This window comes from Anomaloglossus baeobatrachus, chromosome 6 (assembly GCF_048569485.1).
Source record: "Anomaloglossus baeobatrachus isolate aAnoBae1 chromosome 6, aAnoBae1.hap1, whole genome shotgun sequence".
NCBI lineage: Eukaryota > Metazoa > Chordata > Amphibia > Anura > Aromobatidae > Anomaloglossus > Anomaloglossus baeobatrachus.
The window spans coordinates 96,505,198-96,532,811 of record NC_134358.1 but is presented as its reverse complement, the minus strand read 5'-3'; the positions used below and the strand labels follow the sequence as shown (position 1 = coordinate 96,532,811).

Here is a 27,614-nt window from a genome sequence, read left to right as displayed (position 1 = left end):
TTATGTCTAGAACAGATTTTTAGACACAGACCCTTGGATTTCTGCTGCAGATCCGCACACTGAGCACAAGCATGGAAACTGCATTGTGTGTGTGTTGTCTTCTCACCATAACTGGTGATACTATTGACCAATGTCTTTTGAGATATTGCAGTATTTCTTCTAACTCTATTTTCTTTTTCTCTTAGTTTTTCCACTTCTTCGACTTTCTCCAACCCCCGGGGATGACTACAATTTCAACCTAGATGACAGTGAAGGCGTCTGTGATCTGTTTGATGTGCAGATACTAAATTACTAGGTCTATTCCCCGCTTTCTGGACTTCTGTCTACCTCCATCTGCCTTAAATTAGCGTTATTTTTCATATATTTTTTGTACAGTGAAGTAGATTTTATAAATGTCTCATTTTTGTTCTTATTACTGGACTTGTAGAAGGAAAGTCTGATTTTATTCTGCAACTAACCGGCTAATCACATGGCATCTAGATAAGGAAAGCTGCTGGTGAATTAATGGTTTGAGCAGCGGGATCTAAATGTAACGTGAGTAGAGATGCTCACACTTAGGGGGGAGTCTGGAAGAAATTAACATTTTTATTTGACTTTGAGATCCATGTGTTACAGAAGTGGAGGTGCGCAGATGGCTTTGTGCGGTTCTAGTCCGGGGCGGTGCTCACTGGCCATGGACTGAGCCGTGCAAATATCCTGGCGCCCAGGCCCTGCTTATGATGGCACGACGATGCACAGAAAGCACTTTGTTGTTTTGTGCATTGCTCACATTTTATACGTCCGTTGAGTATTTTCTGTACTGAGCAGATGCATTTTCATAAACCAAAACATTGTTCATACATAACGTATGTCTATATTTTTGCAGTCACTGTTTTAGCCATACCCCAAATAATTCCATATCGCACTGACCCCTCCTGTGTGCCAAGCGCTGCCCTAAGTGCAGGTTTTTTGGTTTACATCATGGTAACATAAATGGAGTGTATATATTTTCTTTTTGACAACAGAGTGTAGGTATTTTCTAAAATGCTGATAAAAATGAACTCTTCCAAGCAAAAATGTAAAGTCTGATGTGTATTTGCAGGACCTAGGGATCGCATTCTGCTTTCAGTGTATATGGCAGGCAATAGACTGTGACTGGTGGGTCTGTTAAGGGCTGTTTTTTTTTCCCCAGGAGTACATAATTGATGATCTATCATAGTATAGGTAATCCGTATGTGATCAGGACCCCCCTCTGATCAGCTGATATCTGCTCCCGTAGTTGCTGGATATAAGCAATGCACGGATCAGAATGCAGCAGCCCTGTACATTTACACGGCACATGCCGAACTCGCCGCAACGTACGGTACTGACATCTAGGAACCATTGGATTAGATTTTAGATAAGTGCTGCTAAACCTCCACCAAATTCACATTGATGACCTATTCCATGTATAGATAGTTTTTGGATAACCTCTGGCAGATAAGATCACTGGTGACCGCTGTTTTTGTGTGTCAGGGTGGTCAGGAAAGGGGAACAATTCCTCTCGTATTTTGGACCCTTGTGAGCAGGACATTTGTCTTAACTGCAGCCACATTGGGAAGGGAATACTGGACTCCTGTAAAGAAGCGGATACAGACAATGAAATGCATCTCTTATGGCTAGTGTTAAGCGAGTAGTTGACTATTTGTACTTGCTGTTCTGCTACTTGCATATTCATTACGAGTAGCAGGCACAATGTAAGTCAATGGGAAATAATCGCTAAGTAGCGAGTAACCCGAAAGCCATACATTTCGTGAGAGTAGCGAATAATTCGGCTTTCGAGTTACTTGGCGAGAATTTCCCATTGACTTACATTGTGCCTTCTACTCGTAATGATATGCGAATAGCGGATAGTACTCGCTAACTACTCGCTTAACACTAATTATGGCCTAAATGAAGCCTTAAGCTGTGAGAGAATCTGTCTGTTTCTCTATGAGACATAATAGCTAGTATAGATTCTTGACAATGCTGCGGATCCCTTCTCTAAGGTAAAGGTTCTTCCAATTTTTTTTTTTTTTAAATGGTCCAATTATGTTTTAAGATGATAGTCAAGACTGACAAAAAGGTGGTCCTATTCTTTCAGTACAAGCCAGCAAGTGAGCAGTCACATGTACGGCCAGTAATACAGTATGTGACCACTCGCAGAGGCTGATAGGATCGTCACGATCTCAGGGCTCAGTTGTTGGAGAGAAGTGATCTATTCTTCATTTCTACAGTCGCCTATAGCGGACCACTGCTAGTAATGCTCAGCTGGGTCTTTAGCTAAAGTAAAGATTCCCCCTCCCCCCCACCTTATTAAAACAGACACCAAAAGCAAACAGACCTATATCCAACAGGGGTCTATTTGTATAATTTACTTTACATATGTATCCGTTTAATGCATGAATTCAGTTTGTCCTAATGAGACTATAGTCCAACTTTTGATTACTACAATGCTATTTTTCTAACCAATCCAACTGCTTCACTATGTATGTGGGTAGATCTGGTGTCAACTTCTTAAGTTTGGGGAAATTGTGAGTCGATATTTTGAATATCAGTGACCACATACTGCCAAAGTAATTCATGTTTGGTACCTAAAACGTTCCATTGGGATCTCCGGCATATTCTGCGATCAGTGTATGAACACCGTCCACTTAGGCCCTATCGTAGACATAACTGTTCTGCCCAAAAGCTACAAGGACATCTTAATAAACTAGTTTCCTCAAAAAGTTAATTTATTTTAGTAATTCAATACTAAAAGGGAAACAATATATTATATAGTCATTATACACAGAGGGACCTATTTCAAGTGTTTATTTCTGTTAATGTTGATTGTGGCTTACAGCCAATGAAAACCCAAAAGTCATTATCTCAGAAAATTAGATTATCTAAAGACCAACTGAAAAAATTATTTTAAACTTAGAAATTGGTCTACTGCAGTCTACAGTAAATGCCTCAATATTTGGTCGGGCTCCTTTAGCATGAATTACTGCATCAATGCAGCGTGGCATGGAGGTGATTAGCCTGTGGCACTGCTGAGGTGTTATGGAAGCCCAGGTGGCTTTGATAGCAGCCTTTAGCTCGTCTGCATTGTTGGGTCTGGTGTCTCTCATAGATTCTCTATGGGGTTTAGGTCAGGTGAGTTTGTTGGCCAATCAAGCACAATGATATTGTGGTTAATAAACCAGGCATTGGTACTGTTGGCAGTATGGACAGGTGCCAAGTGCTTCAGGTAAAGGAAATTTCCATCTCCAAAAAGCTTGTTGGCAGAGGGAAGCATGAAGTGCTCTAAAATTTCCTGGTAGACGGCTGCGCTGACATTGGTCTTGATAAAACACAGTGGACCTACACCAGCAGATGACATGGCTCCCCAAACCATCACTGATTGTGGAAACTTCACACTAGACCTCAAGCAGCTTGGATTGTGACCTCTCCACTCTTCCTCCAGACTCTGGGACTGCGATTTCCAAATGAAATGCAAAATTTATTTTCATCTGAAAACAACACCTTGGACACTGAGCAACAGTGCTTTTCTTTCTCCTTGGCCCAGGTAAGAGACTTCTAGCATTGTCTATTGGTCATGAGTGGTTTGACAAGAATGCAACACTTGTAGCCCATGTCCTGGATACATCTGTGTGTGGTAGCTCTCCCAAATTTTTAAATAATTTTCTTAATCTTATGAAGGCTGCGGTTATCCCGGTTGCTTGTGCACCTTTTTCTACCACTTTTTTTTCCTTCCACTCAACTTACCATTAATATGCTTGGATACAGCACTCTGAACAGCCAGATTCAATGACTACCTTCTGGACATTGTCAAGTCAGCAGTCATCCCCATGATTGTGTAGCCTACTGAACCAGACTGAGGAACCATTTTAAAACGCTTAGGAAGCCTATGCAGGTGCTTTGTGGTAATTCTAATTTTCTGAGATAATGGCCTTTGAGTTTTCATTGGATGTAAGGAGTAATCCTCAACATTAACAGAAATAGATCACTATTTGTAATAACTATAGAATGAGTTTCCTTTTTTGTATTTAATTACTAAAGAAGGGAATTTTGTTTACTTACCGTAAATTCCTTTTCTTCTAGCTCCTATTGGGAGACCCAGACAATTGGGTGTATAGCTTCTGCCTCTGGAGGCCACACAAAGTATTACACTTTTAAAAAAGTATAACCCCTCCCCTCTGCCCATACACCCTCCCGTGGACCACGGGCTCCTCAGTTTTGGTGCAAAAGCAAGAAGGAGAAAATTTATAAATTGGTCTAGGGTAAATTCAATCCGAAGGATGTTCGGAGAACTGAAAACCATGAACCAAAAGAACAATTCAACATGAACAACATGTGTACACAAAAGGACAACCAGCCCGAAGGGAACAGGGGCGGGTGCTGGGTCTCCCAATAGGAGCTAGAAGAAAAGGAATTTACGGTAAGTAAACAAAATTCCCTTCTTCTTTGTCGCTCCATTGGGAGACCCAGACAATTGGGACGTCCAAGAGCAGTCCCTGGGTGGGTAAAAGAATACCTCAATAAACAAGAGCCGAAAAAAACGGCCCCCTCTTACAGGTGGGCAACCGCCGCCTGAAGGACTCGCCTACCTAGACTGGCGTCTGCCGAAGCATAGGTATGCACTTGATAGTGTTTCGTGAAAGTGTGAAGACTAGACCACGTAGCTGCCTGACACACCTGCTGAGCCGTAGCCCAGTGCCGCAATGCCCAGGACGCACCCACGGCTCTGGTAGAATGGGCTTTCAGCCCTGAATTAAGCGGAAGCCCAGAAGAACGGTAGGCTTCGAAAATCGGTTCCTTGATCCACCAAGCCAAGGTTGACTTGGAAGCCTGCGAACCCTTACGCTGGCCAGTGACAAGGACAAAGAGCGCATCTGAACGACGCAGGGGCGCCGTGCGAGACACGTAAAGCCGGAGTGCTCTCACAAGATCCAAAGAGTGCAAATCCTTTTCACACTGGTGAATTGGATTAGGGCACAATGAAGGCAAGGAGATATCCTGATTGAGATGAAAAGGGGATACCACCTTAGGGAGAAATTCCGGGACCGGACGCAGAACCACCTTATCCTGGTGAAACACCAGGAAGGGGGCTTTGCATGACAGCGCTGCTAGCTCAGACACTCTCCGAAGTGATGTGATTGCCACTAGAAAGGCCACCTTCTGCGAAAGACGTGATAGAGAGACATCCCACAGCGGCTCGAAAGGTGGTTTCTGAAGAGCCGTTAGCACCCTGTTAAGATCCCAGGGTTCCAGCGGACACTTGTAAGGTGGGACTATGTGGCAAACTCCCTGCAGGAACGTGTGGACCTGCGGAAGCCTGGCTAGGCGCTTTTGAAAAAATACGGAGAGCGCCGATACTTGGCCCTTGAGCGAGCCAAGTGACAAACCCTTGTCCATTCCGGATTGAAGGAATGAAAGAAAAGTGGGTAAGGCAAACGGCCATGGAGTAAAACCGTTATTAGCGCACCAGGATAGGAAGATTTGCCAAGACCTATAATAGATCTTGGCGGACGTAGGCTTCCTGGCCTGTCTCATGGTTGCAATGACATCCTGAGATAACCCTGAAGACGCTAGGAGCCAGGACTCAATGGCCACACAGTCAGGTTGAGGGCCACAGAATTCAGATGGAAAAACGGGCCTTGTGACAGCAAGTCTGGGCGGTCTGGAAGCGCCCACGGTTGACCCACCGTGAGATGCCACAGATCCGGGTACCACGACCGCCTCGGCCAGTCTGGAGCGACGAGAATGGCGCGACGGCAGTCTGACCTGATCTTGCGTAACACTCTGGGCAGCATCGCCAGAGGAGGAAACACATAATGCAGTCGAAACTGCGACCAATCCTGAACTAACGCGTCCGCCGCCAGAGCTCTGTGATCCTGAGACCGTGCCATGAATGCCGGGACTTTGTTGTTGTGCCGTGACGCCATGAGATCGACGTCCGGCGTTCCCCAGCGGCGACAGATCTCTCGAAACACGTCTGGGTGCAGAGACCATTCCCCCGCATCCATGCCCTGACGACTGAGAAAATCTGCTTCCCAGTTTTCTACGCCCGGGATGTGAACTGCGGAGATGGTGGAGGCTGTGGCTTCCACCCACTGCAGAATCCGTCGGACTTCCTGGAAGGCTTGACGACTGCGAGTGCCGCCTTGGTGGTTGATGTATGCGACGGCAGTGGCGTTGTCCGACTGGATACGGATCTGCCTGCCCTCCAGCCACCGATGAAAAGCCAATAGGGCTAGATACACTGCCCTTATCTCCAGAATATTGATCTGAAGGGAAGACTCTATCGAAGTTCAGGTTCCCTGAGCCCTGTGGTGGAGAAAAACCGCTCCCCACCCTGACAGGCTCGCGTCCGTGGTGACCACAGCCCAGGTTGGGGGTAGGAAGGATTTTCCCTGCGATAGAGAATTGGGAAGGAGCCACCACTGAAGTGACGTCTTGGTTGCAAGGGAAAGAGAGACGTTCCTGTCGAGGGAAGCCGACCTCCTGTCCCATTTGCGGAGAATGTCCCATTGGAGTGGCCGAAGATGGAATTGCGCGAATGGGACTGCCTCTATAGCTGCCACCATCTTTCCCAGGAAGTGCATGAGGCGCCTTAAGGGGTGTGACTGACTCCGAAGGGATTGCACCCCTGCCTGCAGAGAAAGCTGTTTGTCGCTCGGAAGCTTGAATAACGCTTGCTGGGTATGAAACTCCATTCCAAGGTACGTCAGTGATTGGGTCGGTGTCAACTTGGATTTCGGGAAGTTGATGATCCACCCGAACCACTGGAGAGTCGCCAGAGCGACAGACTTTGTTGACACGCCACCCGAGACGGGGCCCTGACTAGGAAATCGTCCAAGTAGGGAATCACCGAGTGGCCCTGAGAATGCAGGACCGCCACAACGGATGCCATGACTTTGGTGAAAACCCGTGGTGCTGTCGCCAAGCCGAAAGGCAATGCCACGAACTGGAGGTGTTCGTCCCCGATGGCGAAACGCAGGAAATGTTGATGCTCAGGTGCGATCGGTATATGGAGATAAGCATCCTTGATGTCGATCGATGCTAGGAAGTCTCCTTGTGACATTGAGGCGATGACCGAGCGGAGAGATTCCATCCGGAACCGTCTGGTTCTCACATGTCTGTTGAGTAGCTTAAGGTCCAGAACGGGACGGAATGACCCGTCCTTTTTTGGCACCACGAACAAGTTGGAGTAAAATCCGCGACCACGTTCCTGAAGGGGAACGGGGATCACAACTCCTTCCATCTTTAGAGCGGCTACTGCCTGAAAAAGTGCGTCGGCCCGAGTGGGGGGCGGAGAGGTTCTGAAGAAGCGAGCCGCAGGACGAGAGCTGAACTCTATCCTGTAACCATGAGACAGAATGTCTCTCACCCATCGGTCTTGAACATGTGGCCACCAGGTGTCGCCAAAGCGAGAGAGCCTGCCACCGACCGAGGATGCGGTCAGGGGAGGCCGAGAGTCATGAGGAAGCCGTCTTGGAGGCAGTGCCTCCTGCGGCCTTTTGTGGGCGAGACTTGGATTGCCACGCATAGGAGTTCCTCTGACCTTTCTCCGGCCTGTTGGACGAAGAGGATTGGGACTTGGCGGAGGGACGAAAGGACCGAAATCTCGATTGAACCTTTCTCTGTTGAGGTCTCTTAGGTTTGGCCTGGGGTAAGGAGGAATCCTTTCCTTTGGATTCCTTAATAATCTCATCCAATCGTTCGCCAAACAAACGGTCGCCAGAAAACGGCAAACCGGTTAAGAACCTCTTGGAAGCCGAGTCTGCCTTCCATTCGCGCAGCCACATGGCCCTGCGGACTGCCACAGAGTTAGCGGATGCTACAGCTGTACGGCTAGCAGAGTCCAGGACGGCGTTCATGGCGTAGGATGAAAAGGCTGACGCCTGAGAGGTCAAAGACGCAACTTGCGGACCAGAATTACGTGTGACAGCATTAATCTCCGTCAGACAAGCAGAGATAGCTTGGAGTGCCCACACGGCTGCAAAGGCCGGGGCAAAAGACGTGCCCGTGGCCTCATAGATGGACTTCACCAGGAGCTCTGTCTGTCAGTGGCATCCTTTAGCGATGAGCCATCTGCAACCGATACCACGGATCTAGCCGCCAATCTTGAGACTGGAGGATCCACCTTGGGACAGTGAGCCCAACCCTTAACGACTTCAGATGGGAAGGGGTAACGCGTGTCAGTGAGGCGCTTAGTAAAGCGCTTGTCCGGGACCGCTCTGGGCTTCTGGACAGCGTCTCTGAAGTTAGAGTGATCGAAAAACGCATTGCGTGTGCGTTTGGGGAACCGAAACTGGTGTTTCTCCTGCTGAGACGCCGACTCTTCTACAGGAGGAGGCGGGGGAGAGAGATCCAACACCTGGTTGATGGACGAGATAAGATCATTTACTAAGGCGTCCCCTTCAGGTGTATCAAGGTTAAGGGCGACGTCAGGGTCAGAGCCCTGAGCTGCGACGTCCGCCTCGTCCTCCAGAGAGTCTTCAAGCTGGGAACCCGAGCAGCGTGAGGAAGTCGGGGAAGATTCCCAGCGAGCCCGCTTAGCCGGTCTAGGACTGTGGTCCGGGCAGGAGTCCTCCGCCTGAGACCTAGGGGCCAACCTGGGAGCGCGCTGCGGCGCGGACCGAGAGGGGCCTGGAGGCGACGAGCCAACAGGGGCCGGGGCCTGTGAAAGGACCGGTCTGGACTGCAAAGCTTCTAGCAGCTTGGAAGACCATTTGTCCATAGACTGAGCCATGGATTGTGAAAGTGACTCAGAGAGTTTCTCAGCAAAAGAGGCGAACTCTGTCCCTGCCGCCTGGACAGGGGGAGCAGGGGGGGGGGGGTCTACATGAGCCGAGGGGCCCACTAGTGTCAGAGGCTCCGGCTGAGCAAGCGAAACAGGGGTCGAGCATTGCTCACAGTGAGGGTAGGTGGAACCCGCAGGTAACATAGCCCCACAAGAGGTACAGGCCGCAAAAAAACCCTGTGCCTTAGCAGCTTTGCTCCTTGTGGACGACATGCTGTTGTCTCCTAGGAGAGTGATCACTGAGGGTATATGGGAAAAAGGGGTATATAGCCCGACCGAACAGATACACGTGTGCGTGTGCGTGTGTGTGTGTGTGTGTGTGTGTATATAATATATACATACACACACACACACACACACACACACACACACACGTATCTATTCCGGCACCCTAGGGGGACCAGCACCAGGTGACCGGTATGGCTTACCGACCGCTAACAAGCGGAGTGTGTGTCCTCCAGATTCCCTGCCTTAGATCCCCCGGAGCTGCAGAGCTGTTCACTGAGAATCCTCCACCGGCAGAATGCCAAAAAATGGCTGCCGGAGCTCTCAGGGGAGGAGTGGAGCCGTGGGCGGCGCCAGGAAAGAGCGGGAATCTGGGGTCCCCACAGTGATCAGTGAGGGGGGAGGAAAACATGCAGGATGCTCCAGCCCTCACATCCGACGTCAGGTCGGTAATCCCGCCCTTACCCCTGACAGGCAGGCCCGGGGGCGGGATTTTTGCGACTAGGCCACGATGAAGCCGGGGACTAAATTTGAGACCGCGCCCGACAAGCAGGCACGGTCAGCGCGGAAGTCCACCGGCCTTCTCAATTCAGCAGCTGCCGCGGCTTCCGGGAAGAAGGTGCGCTCCCTGCACAGTCCCCAATGGGGACACAGAGTACCTTTGAGTTGCAGGGCCCGGTCCCTGAGGTTGAAGAGGCTCCGGTCCGGCAGGTTCCCACAGGGGCTGCGGAGGGAGCACGGTCCCAGTAAATGGATGACCGCTTAGGATCCCACTTCTCCCAGAGCCGCTAAGGGATGGTGAAGGAGACGGCATGTGGCTCCAGCCTCTGTACCCGCAATGGGTACTTCAACCTTAACAACACCGCCGACGTAGTGGGGTGAGAAGGGAACATGCCGGGGGCCCCGTGGGGGCCCTCTTTTCTTCCAACCGACATAACTAAGTATGAGAATGCATGAGTGGATGTGTGCCTCCTTCCACACAAAGCATAAAACTGAGAAGCCCGTGATCCACGGGAGGGTGTATAGGCAGAGGGGAGGGGTTACACTTTTTAAAGTGTAAGACTTTGTGTGGCCTCCGGAGGCAGAAGCTATACACCCCAATTTTCTGGGTCTCCCAATGGAGCGACAAAGAAATTAACTTTTTGATATTCTAATTTATTGAGATGCAATTGTATACTTAAAGAGGCTTTGTCTAAATTAGTAAGTTTCCAGAATGATTACAAACTTGTGAATCCTCACTTAGATGCAGCTATGAGATTTTGCCATTATCAGAGCCGGGTATAGCAGTCACGAGTATGAGATGTGTAGACTCCCGGCTACCATCAGATTAGAGTCCAGTGGTCTCTCCATCAAGTGTATTGAGAGAGGCTGCACCCCTGTAGTCAGCAGTCTACACATTTCTAAGGCTAGGTTCACATTTTCCGTCAGCGACGGAACAGTTTTTTTTTTTTTTAAAAGATGTCAGTTGACGCAACGGATGTTTTTTTTTCACAGAATTCCGGTCAGAGGAATCTTTTGAAAAACTAATCCGTTGCAGCCGTTACATCCGCTGTGCGTACGTTTTTTTTGACGGATCTGTCATGATCAGTTTGTGTTTGGGACAGCCCAGTGGGCGTGCCAAACATGCTGGGCATGCTTAGTAGAGCATGACTGATTCCATCGTAAGACTGATTACGACGGAACTCAGCACCACAGACATTCATTACAAGCTTGACGGATTCCTGCGCGGTGCATTAATTTTGACGGCCTAAAAAAGTTACATTCTGCGGTTTCTGTCTGGCGGTCAGTCCAAAAACGACTAACCGCCGCGCAGTGGATGCAACGCAAGGTCATCAGACGCAATACGCCACTAATACAAGTCTATGGGAAACTACAGAATCTGCCTGATACATTTTGGCGGAAATGTGAACCTAGCCTTACTCCCTGGCATGGAACAGACATTCCCAGCTGTGAAACCTCAGTGCAAGCCCTGTAAGGAGTCACAAGTTTATAATCGCTCTGTAAACTTTTAAATTTAGTCCAAACTAGTCCTTTACATTTTTATTTCTCAACTATCCCAGCCAAGTCCATGATTACTGCAAAATAAAAAAGTTCCCCACAGGACTAAGCTCTACTTTTATGGTGGGAAAAATCTGCCAATGTGTACACTGTTCTTTTAGCCTCCTCCTGACCACTATATTCTGCATACTGTATGAAACTATATAGGAAGGTCTAGCAGATTAGTGTCCTATACAGAGTCCAATATCACGTGACCTCGGGGTGGACAGACGTCTTAGGCTGCTTTCACACATCCGGTTTTTGCTGTGCGGCACAATCCGGCTCTTTGCAGAAAAACGCAACCGTGGGGTTTTTTTGCATGGCCTTGCGTTCGGTCCGGTTTTTGCCGGATGCGGCTTGTTTAGCCCATGCGGCGGCCGGATGTTGCCTGGCAAAGGATGCGGTTTTTTTGCCGCATCCGTTGCATAGGTTTTAGAGCCAGATTTAGCTACACTGCTAAAACCGGAGGTGTGAAAGCAGCCTTAGCATTCATTTAGACTGGCCCCTGTCTCCTATATATTTCTTGATCATATGCGCCTTTAGCTCTACATCTACTTTGGTATAAAATCTTCCAAAGGAAAGGAAATGCATCACTCGTTACAGCACAATGCGCATATCGCCTGTATTCACACCAGCCTGATGGTCATCACCTCCCGTCTGATCACTGTTTGTGGGGTTTTTTTTGCATTGGAGCCATGTTGCACAGGATGGTTAAGGTCTTGTATGTCTGACCCTGACTAATTTTCTTAGATGTAGCCATTACTAAAAAGACAAGATGGAGTTTTGTGCCGAATCTCTTTATTTTCACTGCCACGTCTTTCCCGTCTGATTACATCTCCGAGCAGTCAAGTGCCTTGTAGTTTCTAGCACTTTCTCCAGGTCAGTCCATTGATCGGCTGTGTAAAGTTCATGGATCTGTAATAAATTCACATCATCCTTGTTGTGTAACCACTGTTTGTTTTGTACTTCATGTTTTCAATAAAATGTACATATAGTCACGTAGTCCTTGTGTCTACACCGGATGCTCCACAGAAAAAGGGCTGTAGATCACAGATTGGAGAACAGGTCTGTGGCGTTTTCAATGTCAACAGGGGCTGCGGGAGCTGGTCGGGAAATCTAAAAAAGAAAATTGCATAAATTAAACCTACAACACTTCTACACTGGACTTCTCTCTTATGACTGGCACATCGATTCATAGGATCTGGGCCCGTGGTCATATCGGTATCTGTGGCTGCAAGATGGGAGCCCGGTGAAGACCTAGCTGACTACAACGGCTGCTCTTGAGGGTTTGTGTCCACAGCACAATGATGACTGCAGGACCTGGTCCTAATCATCGATTCCCACCAACTATATTGCTAATATTAAAAAAAAAATATATGATTTATATTAGGAGACAAGCATATGCAACACTACTACATCTAATCCCTTCCCACATATGTAATATACCCATTGGGTGAAGGCATGGCTCTATACATGATAGATACCGGCTGTGTTTAAAAAGTTCTCCAGTTTCAGCAAACTTTATCCCCTAAGGGTGGTTTTACACATTGCGACATAGCTAGCCGATGCTAGAGATGTCGAGCGTGATAGCACCCGCCCCTATCGTTATGCAGATATGTGAAGATCGCTACGGCAGCATCACACCTACTTACCTGCTCGGCGACGTCTCTGTGACCGGCGAACCGCCTCCTGTCTAAGGGGGTAGTTCGCTCAGCGTCACAGCGACGTCACTAAGTGGTTGCCCAATCAAAGCAGAGGGGCAGAGATGAGCGGGACGAACATCCCGCCCACCTCCTTCCTTCCTCATTTCTGGCGTGTGGCAGGCAAGGAGAGATTCCTCGTTCCTGCGGCGTCACACGTAGCGATGTGTACTGCCGCAGGGACGAGGATCAACTTCGCCCAAGCGACAGCAGCGATAATTGGGAGAGGACCCGCATGTCAATAAGGAGCGATTTTGGATGTTTTTGCAACGATCCAAAATCGCTCCTAGAAGTCACACACAACGAGATCGCTACAGCGGCCGGATGTGCGTCACAAAATCCGTGACCCCAACAAGATCGGTGTAGCGATTTAGTAGCGTGTAAAGCCCGCTTAGGCCGTAGTTACACTTGCTAGTAACTCGCACGAGTCTCGCATCGCATCACCCGGCACGGCCGCACACTCCGGAGGGGAGCATCTCAGCTGCATAGAAACATGCAACCGACCCGCTCCTGTCAGGAGAATGTGTGGCCGTGCCTGGTGATGTGATGCGCGAGTTACTAGCAAGTGTGACTCTGGCCTTAAGCTGAGATCTTTAAACCTAGGCTGCTTTCACACATCAGATTTTTTTTGCATCAGGCACAATCCGGCTCAAACACCTATGCAATGGATGCGTAACTGATGTGTGAAAGCAGCCTTAAACGGAGGTTTTCTTTCCCGTTCCAGAATGGTCTCCGACTCTATACACCACAAGTATAATGACAGGTTTGCAGGGAACTTTACATACATTTATCCGTGATTAATTATAAAGTCACAGTGATGCGTCATTAGGCTATGTGCCCACTGGACAACACACCTGCAGATTTATCTAGATTTTCCAGATAAATCCGCAGGTTTACCAAGTACAGACACTCCCCATATTATCCTGTTGGATTTGGGGAGTGCTGTATCAATGCTGCGTTATGTGCGGCTGCAGAAAATGCTGCAGAATTCAAACAGCCACACGTAACTGCATGTCAAGTCATGTGGAAATATCTGCGGATGTCCCACCTTTCCACTATGGGAGATACAGGGCAGAAATTCCGTAGATATTTCCACACTTGGCCTGCAGGTTTACCAGAACAAAAATGCTCAAATTCCACAGCAATGGATAGCTGCGGATTCCAGGGAAACCTGTGGCAAAATCCATGGGCACATAGCCTTAAGGGTGCTTTACACACTGCGACATCGCTAGCGATGTGACACGCCAGAACGCAGATGAGATCTGCCGAGATCGCACATGTGACAGGCGCTATAAAAACAACCTATGTGCGATCTCGGCAGATCGCTGGCGATGTCGCAGCGTGTAAAGGACCATTTAGATTGAAAAAGTACAGGGATTTTTCTAAGTGATTGGGTGTTAGAGCTGTGTCCTATCATAGGGAATGTATGTGCACTAAGGAACATGTATTATCCAAGTGTGAGTACAATGTGCTGCCCTCTAAAAAGAAAAGCAACTCCAATAATCCAGAAACGTCCGAGTAAGAGATTGAGGGTTGGCATATCGGAAAAATCTTTATTAAAAACACATTTGCATGAAAATAAAATGACATTTACAGAGCTCAGTAGCAAAAAGCCTGTTTAGGTACAAAGCAACGAGTAGGGTATATTGGAAGAGAAGGGCACATGTGGCATCTTAGATAACGAGTAGGGTATATGGGAAGAGGAGGGCACATGTGGCATCTTAGATAACGAGTAGGGTATATGGGAAGAGAAGGGCACATGTGGCATCTTAGATAACGAGTAGGGTATATGGGAAGAGAAGGGCACATGTGGCATCTTAGATAGAAAGTGCTTGGAGAAAGGAAATGCACACTTGTGAGCAAAGTCCGTTTCTGTTTATTTACCAGTGCACGCATAATTTCTATCAATTACAGACCAATGTAATATTGTATAAATGCTTTGGTGGAAATTTACCAGTTGCCCCCCTGCCTGGTTCCCCCTGACTGCAGTATTTGGCACCTTACAAATCACACAATCTCTGCTCCGCATCATCTCGCCCTTCACAGACCCTGAAACACCCTAAGCTCTGCAATAACAGTAAGGCCGGCTTCTCACTTGCGATTTTCTTGCAGTAGTGCAATGCGAAAAATTCTCACATTGCACTAGGACCCATGTTAAATCAATGAGGCAGCTCCCATCTGCTGTTTTCTCAGTCCAAATCGGAGAAAGAAAAAAAAAAAAATTGCAGCAGGCTGCGTTTTGGTGAGTTTCTCGCACAAGTCTCTCCAATGCAAGTCTATGGGTGCATACCGACCATCCTAGTGACATGCGTTTTTCACAATACATTTCTTCGGCGCTCCATTGGGAGACCCAGACGATTGGTGTATAGCTACTGCCTCCGGAGGCCACACAAAGTATTACACTAAAAAGTGTAAGGCCCCTCCCCTTCTGCCTATACACCCCCCGTGGGATCACGGGCTGCTCAGTTTTATGCTTTGTGCGAAGGAGGTCAGACATCCACGCATAGCTCCACTGTTTTAGTCAGCAGCAGCTGCTGACTATGTCGGATGGAAGAAAAGAGGGCCCATACTAGGGCCCCCAGCATGCTCCCTTCTCACCCCACTTTTGTCGGCGGTGTTTGTTAAGGTTGAGGTACCCATTGCGGGTACGGAGGCTGGAGCCCACATGCTGTTTTCCTTCCCCATCCCCCTGAAGGGCTCTGGTGAAGTGGGATCTTACCGGCCTCCAGGCTCTGAGGCCGGGCTCCATCCACAGACCCGGAGATCCTGCTGGAATGGAGCGGAGTATCGTCAGGGACAGGCCCTGCAACGTTAAGGTACTCTGTGTCCCCGTACAGTCTATGCACAGACACACTCCAGCGTTGCTGGGTGTGTTAGTGCGCCGGGGACAGTAGCGCTGCGCGCTTGGGCTTTACTCACTGCAGCTTAGCTGAGTGAGTTTATGTGTCGGGAACTACCACGCCAGCCGCTGCTGGAGCTGCGGCGCGGCTGAGACTTGTGGTGCGCCGGGGACTTTCGCGCTGCCGCGCTTTTACGACGGCAGCGCTTATAAATCTAGTCCCCGGCTTTTGCGGCCTAGTTACGTTTCGTTCCCGCCCCCAACCCTGCCAGTCAGGGAAGGGGCGAGACGCTGTACAATGATCAGCGCCGAGGGCTGGAGTCTTATTTACATACTCCAGCCCTCTCACTGGGCACAGGGGGACGCCAGTTTCCCGCTCTTGTCTGGGGCACGCCCACGGCCCGCCCCTCTTCACAGGACGCCGGCAGCCATTCCTGCAGGCAATCTAAGCTGGAGAACGGACACAGGCTCTGGGAGACCCAGCAAAGGGATTCTGGCGACCACTTACCCACTTATGCGGGCGGTAAGCAGCACCTTGGTGCTGACCCCACTATTGCCACAGTGTTTTTTTGTGTACTTTATCCTTGTACTTATATTTGCAAGACCATACACAGACACACGCCAGCATTGCTGGGCGTGTTAGTGCGCCGAGGACAACAGCGCTGCGCGCTTGGACTATACTCACTGCAGCTTAGCTGAGTGAGTTTATCTGTGGGAAACTGCCGCGCTGGAGGCTGCGGCGCGGCTGAGACTTGTGGCTGTACGGTCGCTTCTTGGCGATATACCCCTAGATAGCTCTGAGGAGACAACAGCATGTCGTCAGCATAGAGCAAGGGGGCCAAGGCACAGGCTTTCTATGCTGTCTGTACCGCACGTGAGGCTGTTTTACCGGCAGGTTCCACTAACCCCTAATGGGTAGAGTCTCTGCTAGTGGTGGCCCAGAGAGGGCCACCTGTGAAACTGTCCAGAGGACAGAGTTTGCAGTTTTTTTGCTGATAAAATGTCTTGGACTATGAACAAAATTCTAGCAACTTTGCAGTCCAGGGCGGTGACTCAGACCATGGGCATTGTTGAATCAAGGCTCCCCGGTCTCCCTCAGTTGGAACTAATCCGTGCTCCAAGGGGGTCCCATACATCCCAGACTGAAGGCTCTGACACGGACGACAGTCCCAGACAGCCTAAGCGAGCTCGCTGGGAGAGACCCTCGACTTCACACACTGGTCAGGGTCTCAGCGAGAGGATTCTCTGTATGATGAGGTAGCTGGTCAGGTTTCTGATCCTGAGACCGCTTTCATTCTGGATGCTCCTAATGGGACGCCATGGTGAATGATCTCATAGCGCCCATCAATACACTGGTGGATATTTCTCCCTCAGCCCCTCCAGTGGAGGAGGCAGCTTCAGCAGGAGAAATTCCATTTCAGGTATCCCAAGCGTAAATTCAGTACTTTTTGGGCCTCTCTGACTCAGAGGAGCAGTCCAGAAACACTACGCTTATCCAGACAAGCTTTTCTCCGCCGCGCCATCCTCCATAGTTGCAGTGGAAGATGGGACTTCACTTAAAGATGCCATTGACAGACAGATGGACCTCTGGTTGAAATCTGTCTGTGAAGCTATCGGCGTGTCGTTTGCTCCGGCATTCGCAGCCGTATGGGCACTCCAAGCTATTTCAGCTGGTCTTGCGCAGATAGACACTGTCACACGTACATCTGTGCCGCAGGTGGCGTCCTTAACCTCGCATGCATTGCGACTTACGCTATTCATGCTGTCCTGGACTCTACGAGCCGTACGCCGGTGGCGTACGCCAACTCCGTGGTTTTGCGCAGACCCTTGGGATTAAGGGAATGGAAGGCAGCTCCTGCTTCCAAAAAGGGCTTAACCAGTTTGCCATTATCTGGTGACAGACTGTTGGCTGAGCGATTGGATGAAATCATTAAACAGGCCAAGGGTAAGGATTCTTCCTTACACCAGCCCAGATCAAACAAAACCCAAGGAAGGACAGTCGACGTTTCGGTCCTTTCCAGGCTCGGGCTGGTCCCAATTTTCCTAGTCCAAAAGGACTCAAAAGGCTCAGAGGGGCTCAGACTCCTGGCGGGCTCAATCACGCCCAAAGAAGGCAGCCGGAGGAACCGCTACCAAGGCGGTTTCCTCATGACTTTCAGCCCTCTCTCTCCGCATCCGCGGTCGGTGGCAGACTCTCCCGCTTTGGCGGCATTTAGCTGCCACAGGTCAAAGACCGGTGGGTGAGAGACATTTTGTCTCACGTGTACAGGATAGAGTTTTGTTCTCGTCCTCCGGCTCGATTCTTCAGAACTTCCCCACCTCTCGACCGAGCCGATGCTCTTCTGCAGGCAGAAGGAGTGATAATCCCTGTTCCTCTTCAGGAACAAGGTCACGGTTTTTACTCCAATCTGGTTGTGGTGCCAAAAAAAAAAAAAAAAAAAAAAAAAAAGAAGGACGGCTCTTCCGTTCCGTTCTAGACCTAAAACTGCTCAAAAAGCAGTGTAAACCAGGCGGTTCCGGATGGAATCCCTCCGCTCCGTCATTGCCTCAAGGTCTCAAGGAGATTTCCTAGCATCAAGAGACATCAGGATGCTTATCTCCACGTGCCGATTGCTCCAGAGTACCAGCGTTTGCTGCGATTCGTTATAGAAGACGAGCATCTTCAGTTCGTAGACCTGCCCTTAGGTCTGGCGACAGCCCCACGGGTTTTCACCAAGGTCACGGCAGCAGTGGTAGCAGTCCTGCACTCTCAGGGTCACTCTGTGATCCCTTACTTGGACGATCTACTTGTCAACGCACCCTCTCAAGAGGCATGCCAACGCAGCCTGAACGTTGCGCTGGAGACTCTCCAGAGTTTCGGGTGGATCATCAACTTTTCAAAGTTAAATCTGACACCGACCCAATCACTGACATATCTTGGCATAGAGTTTTATACTCTCTCAGCGATAGTGAAGCTTCCGCTCGACAAACAGCGTTCACTACAGACGGGGGTGCAGTCTCTCCTTCAAGGCCAGTCACACCCCTTAAGACGCCTCATGCACTTCCTAGCGAAGATGGTGGCAGCAATGGAGGCAGTCCCTTTCGCGCAGTTTCATCTGCGTCCACTTCAATGGGACATTCTCCGCCAAAGCGATGGGAAGTCGACGTCCCTAGACAGGAACGTCTCCCTTTCTCAGACGGTCAAGGGCTCTCTTCAGTGGTGACTTCTTCCCACCTCATTGTCAAAAGGAAGGTCCTTCCTACCCCCATCCTGGACGGTGGTCACGACAGACGTGAGTCTGTCAGGGTGGAGAATAGTCTTTCTCCACCACAGGGCTCAGGGTACGTGGACTCAGCAGGAGTCCACCCTTCAGATCAATGTTCTGGAAATCTAAGCAGTGTATCTTGCCCTGCAAGCCTTCCAGCAGTGGCTGGAATGCAAACAGATCCGAGTTCAGTCGGACAACTCCACAGCGGTAGCATACATCAACCACCAAGGCAGAATACGCAGTCGGCAAGCCTCCCAAGAAGTCCAGCGGACTCTGATGTGGGTGGAAGACAGAGCATCCACCATATCCGCAGTTCACATCCCGGGCGTAGAAAACTGGGAAGCAGACTTCCTCAGTCGCCAGGGTATGGACGCAGGGGAATGGTCTCTGCACCCGGACGGGTTTCAGGAAATCTGGGGCCTTCGGGGGAGGCCGGACGTCGACCTAATGGCGTCTAGGCACAACACCAAGGTCACGAGTTTCATGGTGTGGTCTTACGATCAACGAGCTCTGGCGGCAGGCGCCTTAGTTCAGGATGGGTCGCAGTTCCAGCTACCCTATGTGTTTCCCCCTCTGGCACTGTTGCCCAGAGTGCTACGCAAGATCAGCTCCGATTGCCGCCGCGCCATCCTCGTCGCCCCAGACTGGCAGAGGAGGTCGTGGTACCCGGATCTGTGGCATCTCACAGTCGGCCAGCCGTGGGCACTACCAGACCGGCCAAACTTACTGTCCCAAGGGCCGTTTTCCATCTGAATCCTACGGCCCTGAACCTGACTGGGTGGCCATTGAGTCCTGGATCCTAGCGTCTTCAGGATTATCTCATGACGTCATTGCCACCATGTGACGGGCTAGGAAGCCGACGTCTGCCAAGATCTACCACTGGACGTGGAAGATATTCTTACCTTAGGGCTCTGCTCAGGGAGTGTCTCCCTGGCCATTTGCATTGCCTACTTTTCTTTCCTTCCTGCAATCGGGTTGGGAAACAGGTTTGTTGCTCGGCTCCCTTAAAGGACAAGTTCCAGCGCTGTCTGTATTCTTTCAGAAGCGCCTAGCACGACTTCCTCAGGTACGCACGTTCCTGCAGGGGGTTTGTCACATTGTCCCTCCGTACTGAGGCCGTTGGACCCATGGGATCTGAACAGGGTACTAATTGCTCTCCAGAAGCCGCCCTTCGAGCCTCTGAGGGATGTTTCACTTTCTCGACTTTCACAGAAAGTGGCCTTTCTGGTAGCGGTCACGTCTCTTCGGAGAGTGTCCGAGCTAGCAGCGCGGTCATCCAAAGCTCCCTTCCTGGTGTTTCACCAAGACAAGGTAGTGCTGCGCCCGATTCCGGAGTTTCTCCCTAAGGTGGTATCCCCTTTTCATCACAATCAGGATATCTCCTTACCTTCCTTTTGTTCTTATCCATTTCATCGATATGAAATGGATTTGCATTGTTGGATCTGGTGAAGAGCACTCAGAATCTACATTTCCCGCACGGCGCCCCTGCGCCGATCGGATGCACTCTTTGTCCTTGTCACTGGTCAGCGCAAGGGGTCGCAGGCTGCCAAATCCACCCTGGCTCGATGGATCAAGGAACCAATCCTTGAAGCCTACCGTTCTGCTGGGCTTCCGGTTCCATCAGGGCTGAAGGCCCATTCTACCAGAGCCGTGGGTGCGTCCTGGGCATTACGGCACCAGGCTACGGCTCAGCAGGTGTGCCAGGCGGCTACCTGGGCGAGTCTGCACACCTTCACCAAGAGTTATCAGGTGCATGCCTACGCTTAGGCGGATGCCAGCCTAAGTAGAAGAGTCCTGCAGGCGGCGGTTGCCTCCATGTAGGGAAGGGCTGTTTTTACAGTCCAAACTTGAGGTATTAATTTACCCACCCAGGGACTGCTTTTGGACGTCCCAATCGTCTGGGTCTCCCAATGGAGCGCCGAAGAAGAAGGGAATTTTGTTACTTACCGTAAATTCCTTTTCTTCTAGCTCCAATTGGGAGACCCAGCACCCGCCCCTGTTTCCTTCGGGATTTTTGGTTTGTTCGGGTACACATGTTGTTCATGTTGAATGGTTTCAGTTCTCCGATGTTCCTTCGGATTGAATTTGTTTAACCAGTTATTGGCTTTCCTCCTTCTTGCTTTTGCACTAAAACTGAGCAGCCCGTGATCCCACGGGGGGTGTATAGGCAGAAGGGGAGGGGCCTTACACTTTTTAGTGTAGTACTTTGTGTGGCCTCCGGAGGCAGTAGCTATACACCAATCGTCTGGGTCTCCCAATTGGAGCTAGAAGAAAAGGAATTTACGGTAAGTAACAAAATTCCCTTCTTCACGCATGTAGCAGAGAACAATGTAAATGCTCCTGTACATAACAGTACATGAGTAGCAGCTGCTGAGGGTAAAACTGATTGCACACTGACAGCATACTGATGACTAGTGAACTAAAATCGGCCGACTTTTTTTCCTGCTACTCGGACCGATTTTACACGCATAAATGTGATTCCAGCCTAAAAGACCATGTAACCCTACAGGGCACAACATGAGAATAATCATATCTACAGTCAGTAAGGACTCCAACAAAACTACTCCTAATGATCACATCAATGAATTCTGCTGGTTACTGGAACTGCCGGAGATCTTATACAAGTGAAAAGCCACAAAGATGTTGGTAGATCTGAAGCCTCCGTCACTCCAGCTCTATTCCCCATCCAGCGCCGCCTCCATTGGCTTGACTGACAGCCTCTGTTCTGTGTGACTACAGGCAAAGGAGCCATCAGTCTTGAAGAAAAGGTGGTGCTGGGTGGGAATAGAGCTGGAGTGACAGTTTTTGGTCCCATATCAATTCAAATGCTGATTTGTTAGTAATGGAGGAATGGACTGGCCAAGTAAAGGCAATGCTGGACTGGTCTATGAAAGCTCTACATGAACATAAAACTAGTTTGGAGGTGAAATCTTATTGACAGATTCCCTTTAACTCCTTCAGCCCCCAGGCACTTTCCGTTTTTGCTCCCCTTCTTCCGAGAGGCGTAACATTTTTATTTTTCCATCAATCTTGCCATATGAGGGCTTGTTTTTTGCGGGACAAGTTGTACTTTTAAATGAAACCATAAGTTTTACCATATAGTGTACTGGAAAACAGCAAAAAAATTCCAACTGCGGAAAAATTGCAAAAAAAGTGTGATCGTACAATAGTTTTTGGGATATTTTATTCACTGTGTTCACTATATGGTAAAACTGAGGTATCTATGTGATGCCTCAGGTCGGTACGAGTTTGTAGACACTAAACATGTATAGGATTACTTGTATCTAAGGGGTTAAAAAAAATTCAATTCACAAGCTTGTCCAAAAAGCGTGGTGCACGTTTTGCGCCATTTTCCAAAACCCGTAGCGTTCTCATTTCAGGATCTGAGGCTCAGTGATGGCTTATTTTTTGCATCTCGAGCTGACGTTTTTAACAGTACCATTTTTGCGCAGATGCTACGTTTTGATCGCCTGTTATTGCATTTTGCGCAAAATTTGTGGCGACCAAAAAACGTAATTTTGGCGTTTGGAATTTTTTGCCGCTACGCCGTTTACTGATCAGATTCATTGATTTTATATTTTGATAGATCGGGCATTTCTGAACGTGGCGATACCAAATGTGTATTTTTTTATTTTTTTAACCCTTTAATTTTCAATGGGGTGAAAGGGGGGTGATTTGAACTTTTAGGTTTTTTTTATTTAATTTTTTAAAAAAAAATTTATTTTACTAGTCCCCCTAGGGGGCTATAGCGATCAGCAATCCGATCGCTCTGCACTATCTGCAGATCTCAGCTACAGAGCTGAGAACTGCAGATTTGCTGCTTTACTTTCAATGCCGGCTGTATTCCGGCATTGAGAGGAAGTGAGTCATGTTAGCTACAGGCGTCATCACATGACCCTGTGCTACCATGGCAACCGCCGAAAGTCACGTGACTTCCGGTGGGGGCGGGGTAAGTGACTGTCATGGCGGCGCCCATATACATATCGCTGCCAGACTTTGGCAGCAAAATGTAAGGGGTTAATGGCCGCGGGTGGAAGCGATTCCACCCGTGGCTAGCAGGCACACATGTCAGCTGTTGATAACAGCTGATATGTGCGCGGATCGCGGCTGCCTGCCGGCGGCAGGGGGCAGGGCTTACCGGCACACGATCCATGACGTACCCAGTACGTGGGTCGTTAAGGGATTAAAACGCCATTCCAGCATTTTTCATTTCCCTGATGAAGTGGTGCTTAAAATCTAAGTTCCCTGACACCTATCTTATACTTGCCATGGACTGTAATCAAGAGGAAGATGGACAGTCACAAGCCATCAAACAAAGAAGAACTGCTTACATTTTTGCACCAGGAGTGGCATAAGGTCACCCAAAACCAGTGTGACAGACTGGTGGAAAGCATGCAAGACGCATGACAGCTGGGATTACAAATCATGGTTATTCCACAAAATATTGATTTCTGAACTCCTCCTGAGGTAAAACATTAGTATTCTTGTTCTAAATGCTTATGAACTTGTTTTCTTTGCATTATTTGAGATATGAAAGCAATGCATTGTTTGTTATTTTGACCATTTCCCATTTTTAGAAAATAATTACAAAATTTATTGCTTGGAAATTCAGAGACGTTGTCAGTAGTTTATAGAATAAAAGAACAATTTACATTTTACTCAATATACCTATAAAGAGAAATCAGAACATTTTGCAGCGGTCTCTTAATTTTTACCACAGGTTTATGTTACTCCTATTTTTTGGTGAAAATTACAATGGCTTTATTGGGAGCTGTGCTCACTTTTCAGGTTGCACGCACTGACCTGGCTCTGCTTTGGTCCGGCCGCCGGCATCTTCTTTATCTGGGCCACATTTTTGTGTAGATCGGTAAAAGCCAGATTTACTTTGCAGATTTTGTCGCTGGTTGCAGCATTGATCTGGTGAAAGAAGAAAAGCATGAGAGGTGCAGACGACACTATAGTCCGCAACATCCAGGCAGCCTGGTGCTCGCAACTCACCTTCTTCAGATTAGATGTCACAGGCTTTGCTTTATTTTTGGCCTTCACACTCTTCGTGTTGGCAATGTGAAATACGTTCTTTTGTTTCTGTCCTTTTCCTTTGCTTTTGGCCATGGCTGAATGATGGTTGTTATTCTGGAAAAAAAGAACTAAATGATCTCTTGTTGCATCCTAACTATTGGTCATAGCCAATTAAGATATTGAGGCTGCATCCCAGTTATGAACGTCAGCAGAAAACATTAAGAAATAAATGCCGCATTTTTCTATACTTAGGTTTGATAATTCAATGGTTGATTGGTAAAAGTCCTACGCCTGGCACCCTATGCTGATCAGCTGTTCCTGGTGCCTCATCAACCGGTCGGAGCTATATAGTTGCGGAGCTGACCAGGGCAGCTCTGTTGATGAACTAATCGCTGAGGATGGGTACTACCCATCTGCCCCCATTAGTCCAAATAGTGGATGGATCCACAGTACCTAGCCACTAGTTTGTCAACGGAGCTGTAGCTGCAACTTAGGCCGGTCTCACACATCCGGCATTTCGCCGCTTTGCCGGGTCAGTCACACTCCAGTACAGTGTACACAGTACAATGGCATCGCGGCAAGCTCCGGTCACATGCTGTTATGTGATCGGAGCTTGTCACGATGCCATTGTACTGGAGTGTGACGGATCCGGCAAAGCAGCGAAATGCCGGATGTGTGAAACCAGTACTTCTGTCCAATAGCAGCAAAATTGGGGACAGCTGATAAGCGGCGGTGCCGGGTGTTGCACGTTTACCAATCAGACATTGATGTGTGTATGAAATACAGAAATAACATTGTAAGCCCCAGTGGGATCAGAAGCTGAATTTATACAGCGCTGCAGAATACGTTGGCTCTATATAAGCAGCATGAAAAGACATCTATATTTAGGCAGAAATATTGCAGTTTTACATGTGCTGACACCTAGTGGCCAGCTAGCAATGCTGCAGACCGGGAGAAGAATTCCTGTTTGTAATTCAAGACCGATATGGAGAAACATTACCCTCTAGATCCAATTTAGAAGCCTTTCATACACCAAATCAGATCTCATGCTTTGTACTGACGAGGGGCAACACCCAAAAGACTGTGTCTGCAAATTGTGATTCTGGATTGGCTCTTATCCTAAGTCATACAGCAAGGCTCATTAAAAGGAACCTGTCAATTGGAAAAACGTTATTAACCTGCAGTTATGGGGTTAATCTGCAGTTAGAGCGGGGACCGGTTACAGCCGCTGCTCTCCATACACAGAGCAGTGACTCGACCCACGCTGGCTCCATGACAAACACTATCGGTAGGATTACATTTATTTTCCTTTCGGGTGGGGTTCAATGTGCTGGGGCCAGGCATGTATAGAATGTTATTAACCTGCAAATTAACCCCATATCTTCAGGTTAGTAGCATTTTTTTAAAGTGACAGGTTCCTTTTAGGCTAGTTTCACACATCCGGCTTTTCGCCGGATTCGGCGCACTCCAGTACAGTGTATACAGTACAATGGCAGCGCGACCAGTCTGTCACATGCTGTCATTTGACCGGAGCATATGACCTGGAAGTTGCGGCGCTGACATTGTACTGTATACACTGTACTGGTGTGCGCCGAATCCGGCGAAAAGCCGGATGTGTGAACCGGTCCTTTAAGGGTCAATATTGGCTTTTAGGATTGCTATATCCAATAGGTGGCACTAGAGTTTGTCCAATTCCTCCCTGTAAAGACAATTTGCACATTTCATTTCCCAGAGGAGCATTGCATGGTTTATAAGTCTCCTCACAGGCATGTCACTCACCACAAGGAGAAACATTACCCCTTGGATCTTAGTGGAACACTGGAAATGCTAACAACAGGAAATGTGTTCAAATCAGGCTACAGTTACACGGTGAGATTGTATCCAATGGTTCCATATGGCGTCACATTGTGATCTGCTGCAGTTGTGACAAATTTTTCTAAGTGTATTTGATTTTCTGCTGCTGCTTGTTACAAATTGGACGTGAGTCACTTATGCTAGGTTCACATTTCCGTTGTTTTGCATCAGTCACATGTGTTGCTTGACGCATGTGACTGATGCATTGTACAACGGATGACAAAAGAGAATTTATTGTTGGACTCAGTTGTGTGCCGGGGGCGGAGCGCAAGCGGGGCCGTGGCGCTGAGGACAGGTAGGTGTGTGTGTATACACAAGTGGAGTGCGGGAGGGGGCAGAGCTGAGCGGGGAAGTGTTGGCCTCCCTGCACACGTAGCCAGGCTAAATATCGGGTAAGCAAAGCACTTTCCTTGGTTACCCGATATTTACCTTGGTTACCAGCTTACACCGCTTAGCGCTGGCTCCCTGCACACGTAACCAGGGTAAATATCGGATAACTAACCAAAGCGCATTGCTTAGTAACCCGATGTGTATCCTGGTTACGTGTGCAGGGAGCCAGAGAGAGCATGCGCAGAGAAATCCTACGGATTGCGCTGCTCAAAAAACGTTACAGGCTGTGTTCCTTTCGCCCTGCGGTCAGTCATTCCACGATTGATCAGTCGGGCGGAGGGTGCAACGCAGCATCATCAGTCACAATCCGCCGCTCATACAAGTCTATGGGAACAACTGATTCCGCTGTTTACCAGAGCAGCAGATTGTGACTGATACAAGTTAACGGAAATGTGAACCTAGCCTTACTTACCAGTAACTTTGATGTAAGGCTCCTGCAGCTCGCAGGCAATTTGTCTGTCTCTGCAGCAAAATCACAGCTCTAAAATACTAGTTGGACAAATGCTTTTGGTTGTGCCAAATGACTGAGACTTGCTGTTGAATATCACACGTTGCCCTGTAACCTGTCTAATAGCCGTCTTTTCAGCCCCCTCTCCAGTTTCCTTCATCCAGCACCACTGGGAATCAGATAAGCCCCCCCTGGGCCGCCGCATGGAGGTGTCATTGAATTATTGGTTATTAGCTACTTTATTTTTCAGCATTTTCTAAGTTATTTTCCATAATGCAGGACAACGTCTGTAACAAACTACCATCACTTGTCAGCAAATTATTAAGGGGTTGTCCAGGACCGGCCCCTCACAATCATTTGTTTGCAGCTCCTGCTGCACCCAATGTACAGGGCCGGGACCTGCACCACTGCGGACACTGTGTGGCGGAGGGCTTCATACCCTGCAGCTCGGCTTTAAGTGACACGAGGGTGGCTGAGTAGCACCACCCAATGGCGGCCAATGACCGGGGTCTGTACCCTGCATACTTCTGGCTGATTGGGGCTGGGTGTAGTGGGGCCCCTGCGGATCCGACAGTAACACCCCCCTCCCCTCCCTCCCTCTGTACATGAGGTCACACAGCACAGATCTGCCCCCTATCACTCAGTATATAGCAGCACAGGATGGGCCCATGGCCACCTAATGCCTGGCTGCTGTCCAGTGGAGATGGGGCGCTCCATTGTCACCAGTTTCCCAGCCATTAGGACAGGCTGGGGCACAAAGCTTCCACAGTGATGAAATCCTGTAACCCCTGCCATAATACTAAGGTCCGCTCTATGTATCATGTCTGCAGCCCACACCGGTCACCTACAGCAGCTGAAGCTGTCACTTTCGGGCTGGGGATGACTTTTAAAATATGCCCCTAATATAGACCACAGTGCCCGCCCCGGTAAGAGACATTGAGGAGATCACAGCCTGTACCTTCTACAGAATCCTCCGGCGTCCGCACGTGTGTCAGGTCGTGACGTCATCAGAACGCGACCAGGAAGTAGGTAACCATAGAGCGTGCACTGGACAGGAGACATGCCG

General features: G+C 48.9%; 2 protein-coding genes across 3 annotated transcripts in view; one reads left to right on the top strand and one right to left on the bottom strand.

Annotated features, from left to right (window-relative positions):
- The window catches only part of E2F5 (E2F transcription factor 5), a 70,117-nt gene extending 58,073 nt beyond the window's left edge, over positions 1 to 12,044 (top strand). The window contains exon 9 of the mRNA XM_075353125.1: positions 186 to 12,044. Coding sequence (XP_075209240.1) covers positions 186 to 295 — 110 coding nt within the window. The 3' untranslated portion in view covers positions 296 to 12,044. The remainder of the gene's footprint in view (positions 1 to 185) is intronic.
- RBIS (ribosomal biogenesis factor) lies at positions 11,832 to 27,614 on the bottom strand. Of its 2 annotated transcripts, none has more exons than XM_075353126.1 (4): positions 27,507 to 27,614; positions 23,836 to 23,970; positions 23,641 to 23,754; positions 11,832 to 12,166 (listed from the first exon to the last, which is right to left on the bottom strand). In XM_075353126.1, the coding sequence occupies exons 2-4, from the start codon at positions 23,947 to 23,949 to the stop codon at positions 12,098 to 12,100; spliced, it is 297 nt and encodes a 98-aa protein (XP_075209241.1). In that variant the 5' UTR covers positions 23,950 to 23,970; positions 27,507 to 27,614; the 3' UTR covers positions 11,832 to 12,097. The 2 variants fall into 2 exon arrangements, with proteins under 2 accessions (XP_075209241.1, XP_075209243.1); XM_075353128.1 differs by lacking the exon at positions 27,507 to 27,614 and adding an exon at positions 27,397 to 27,495.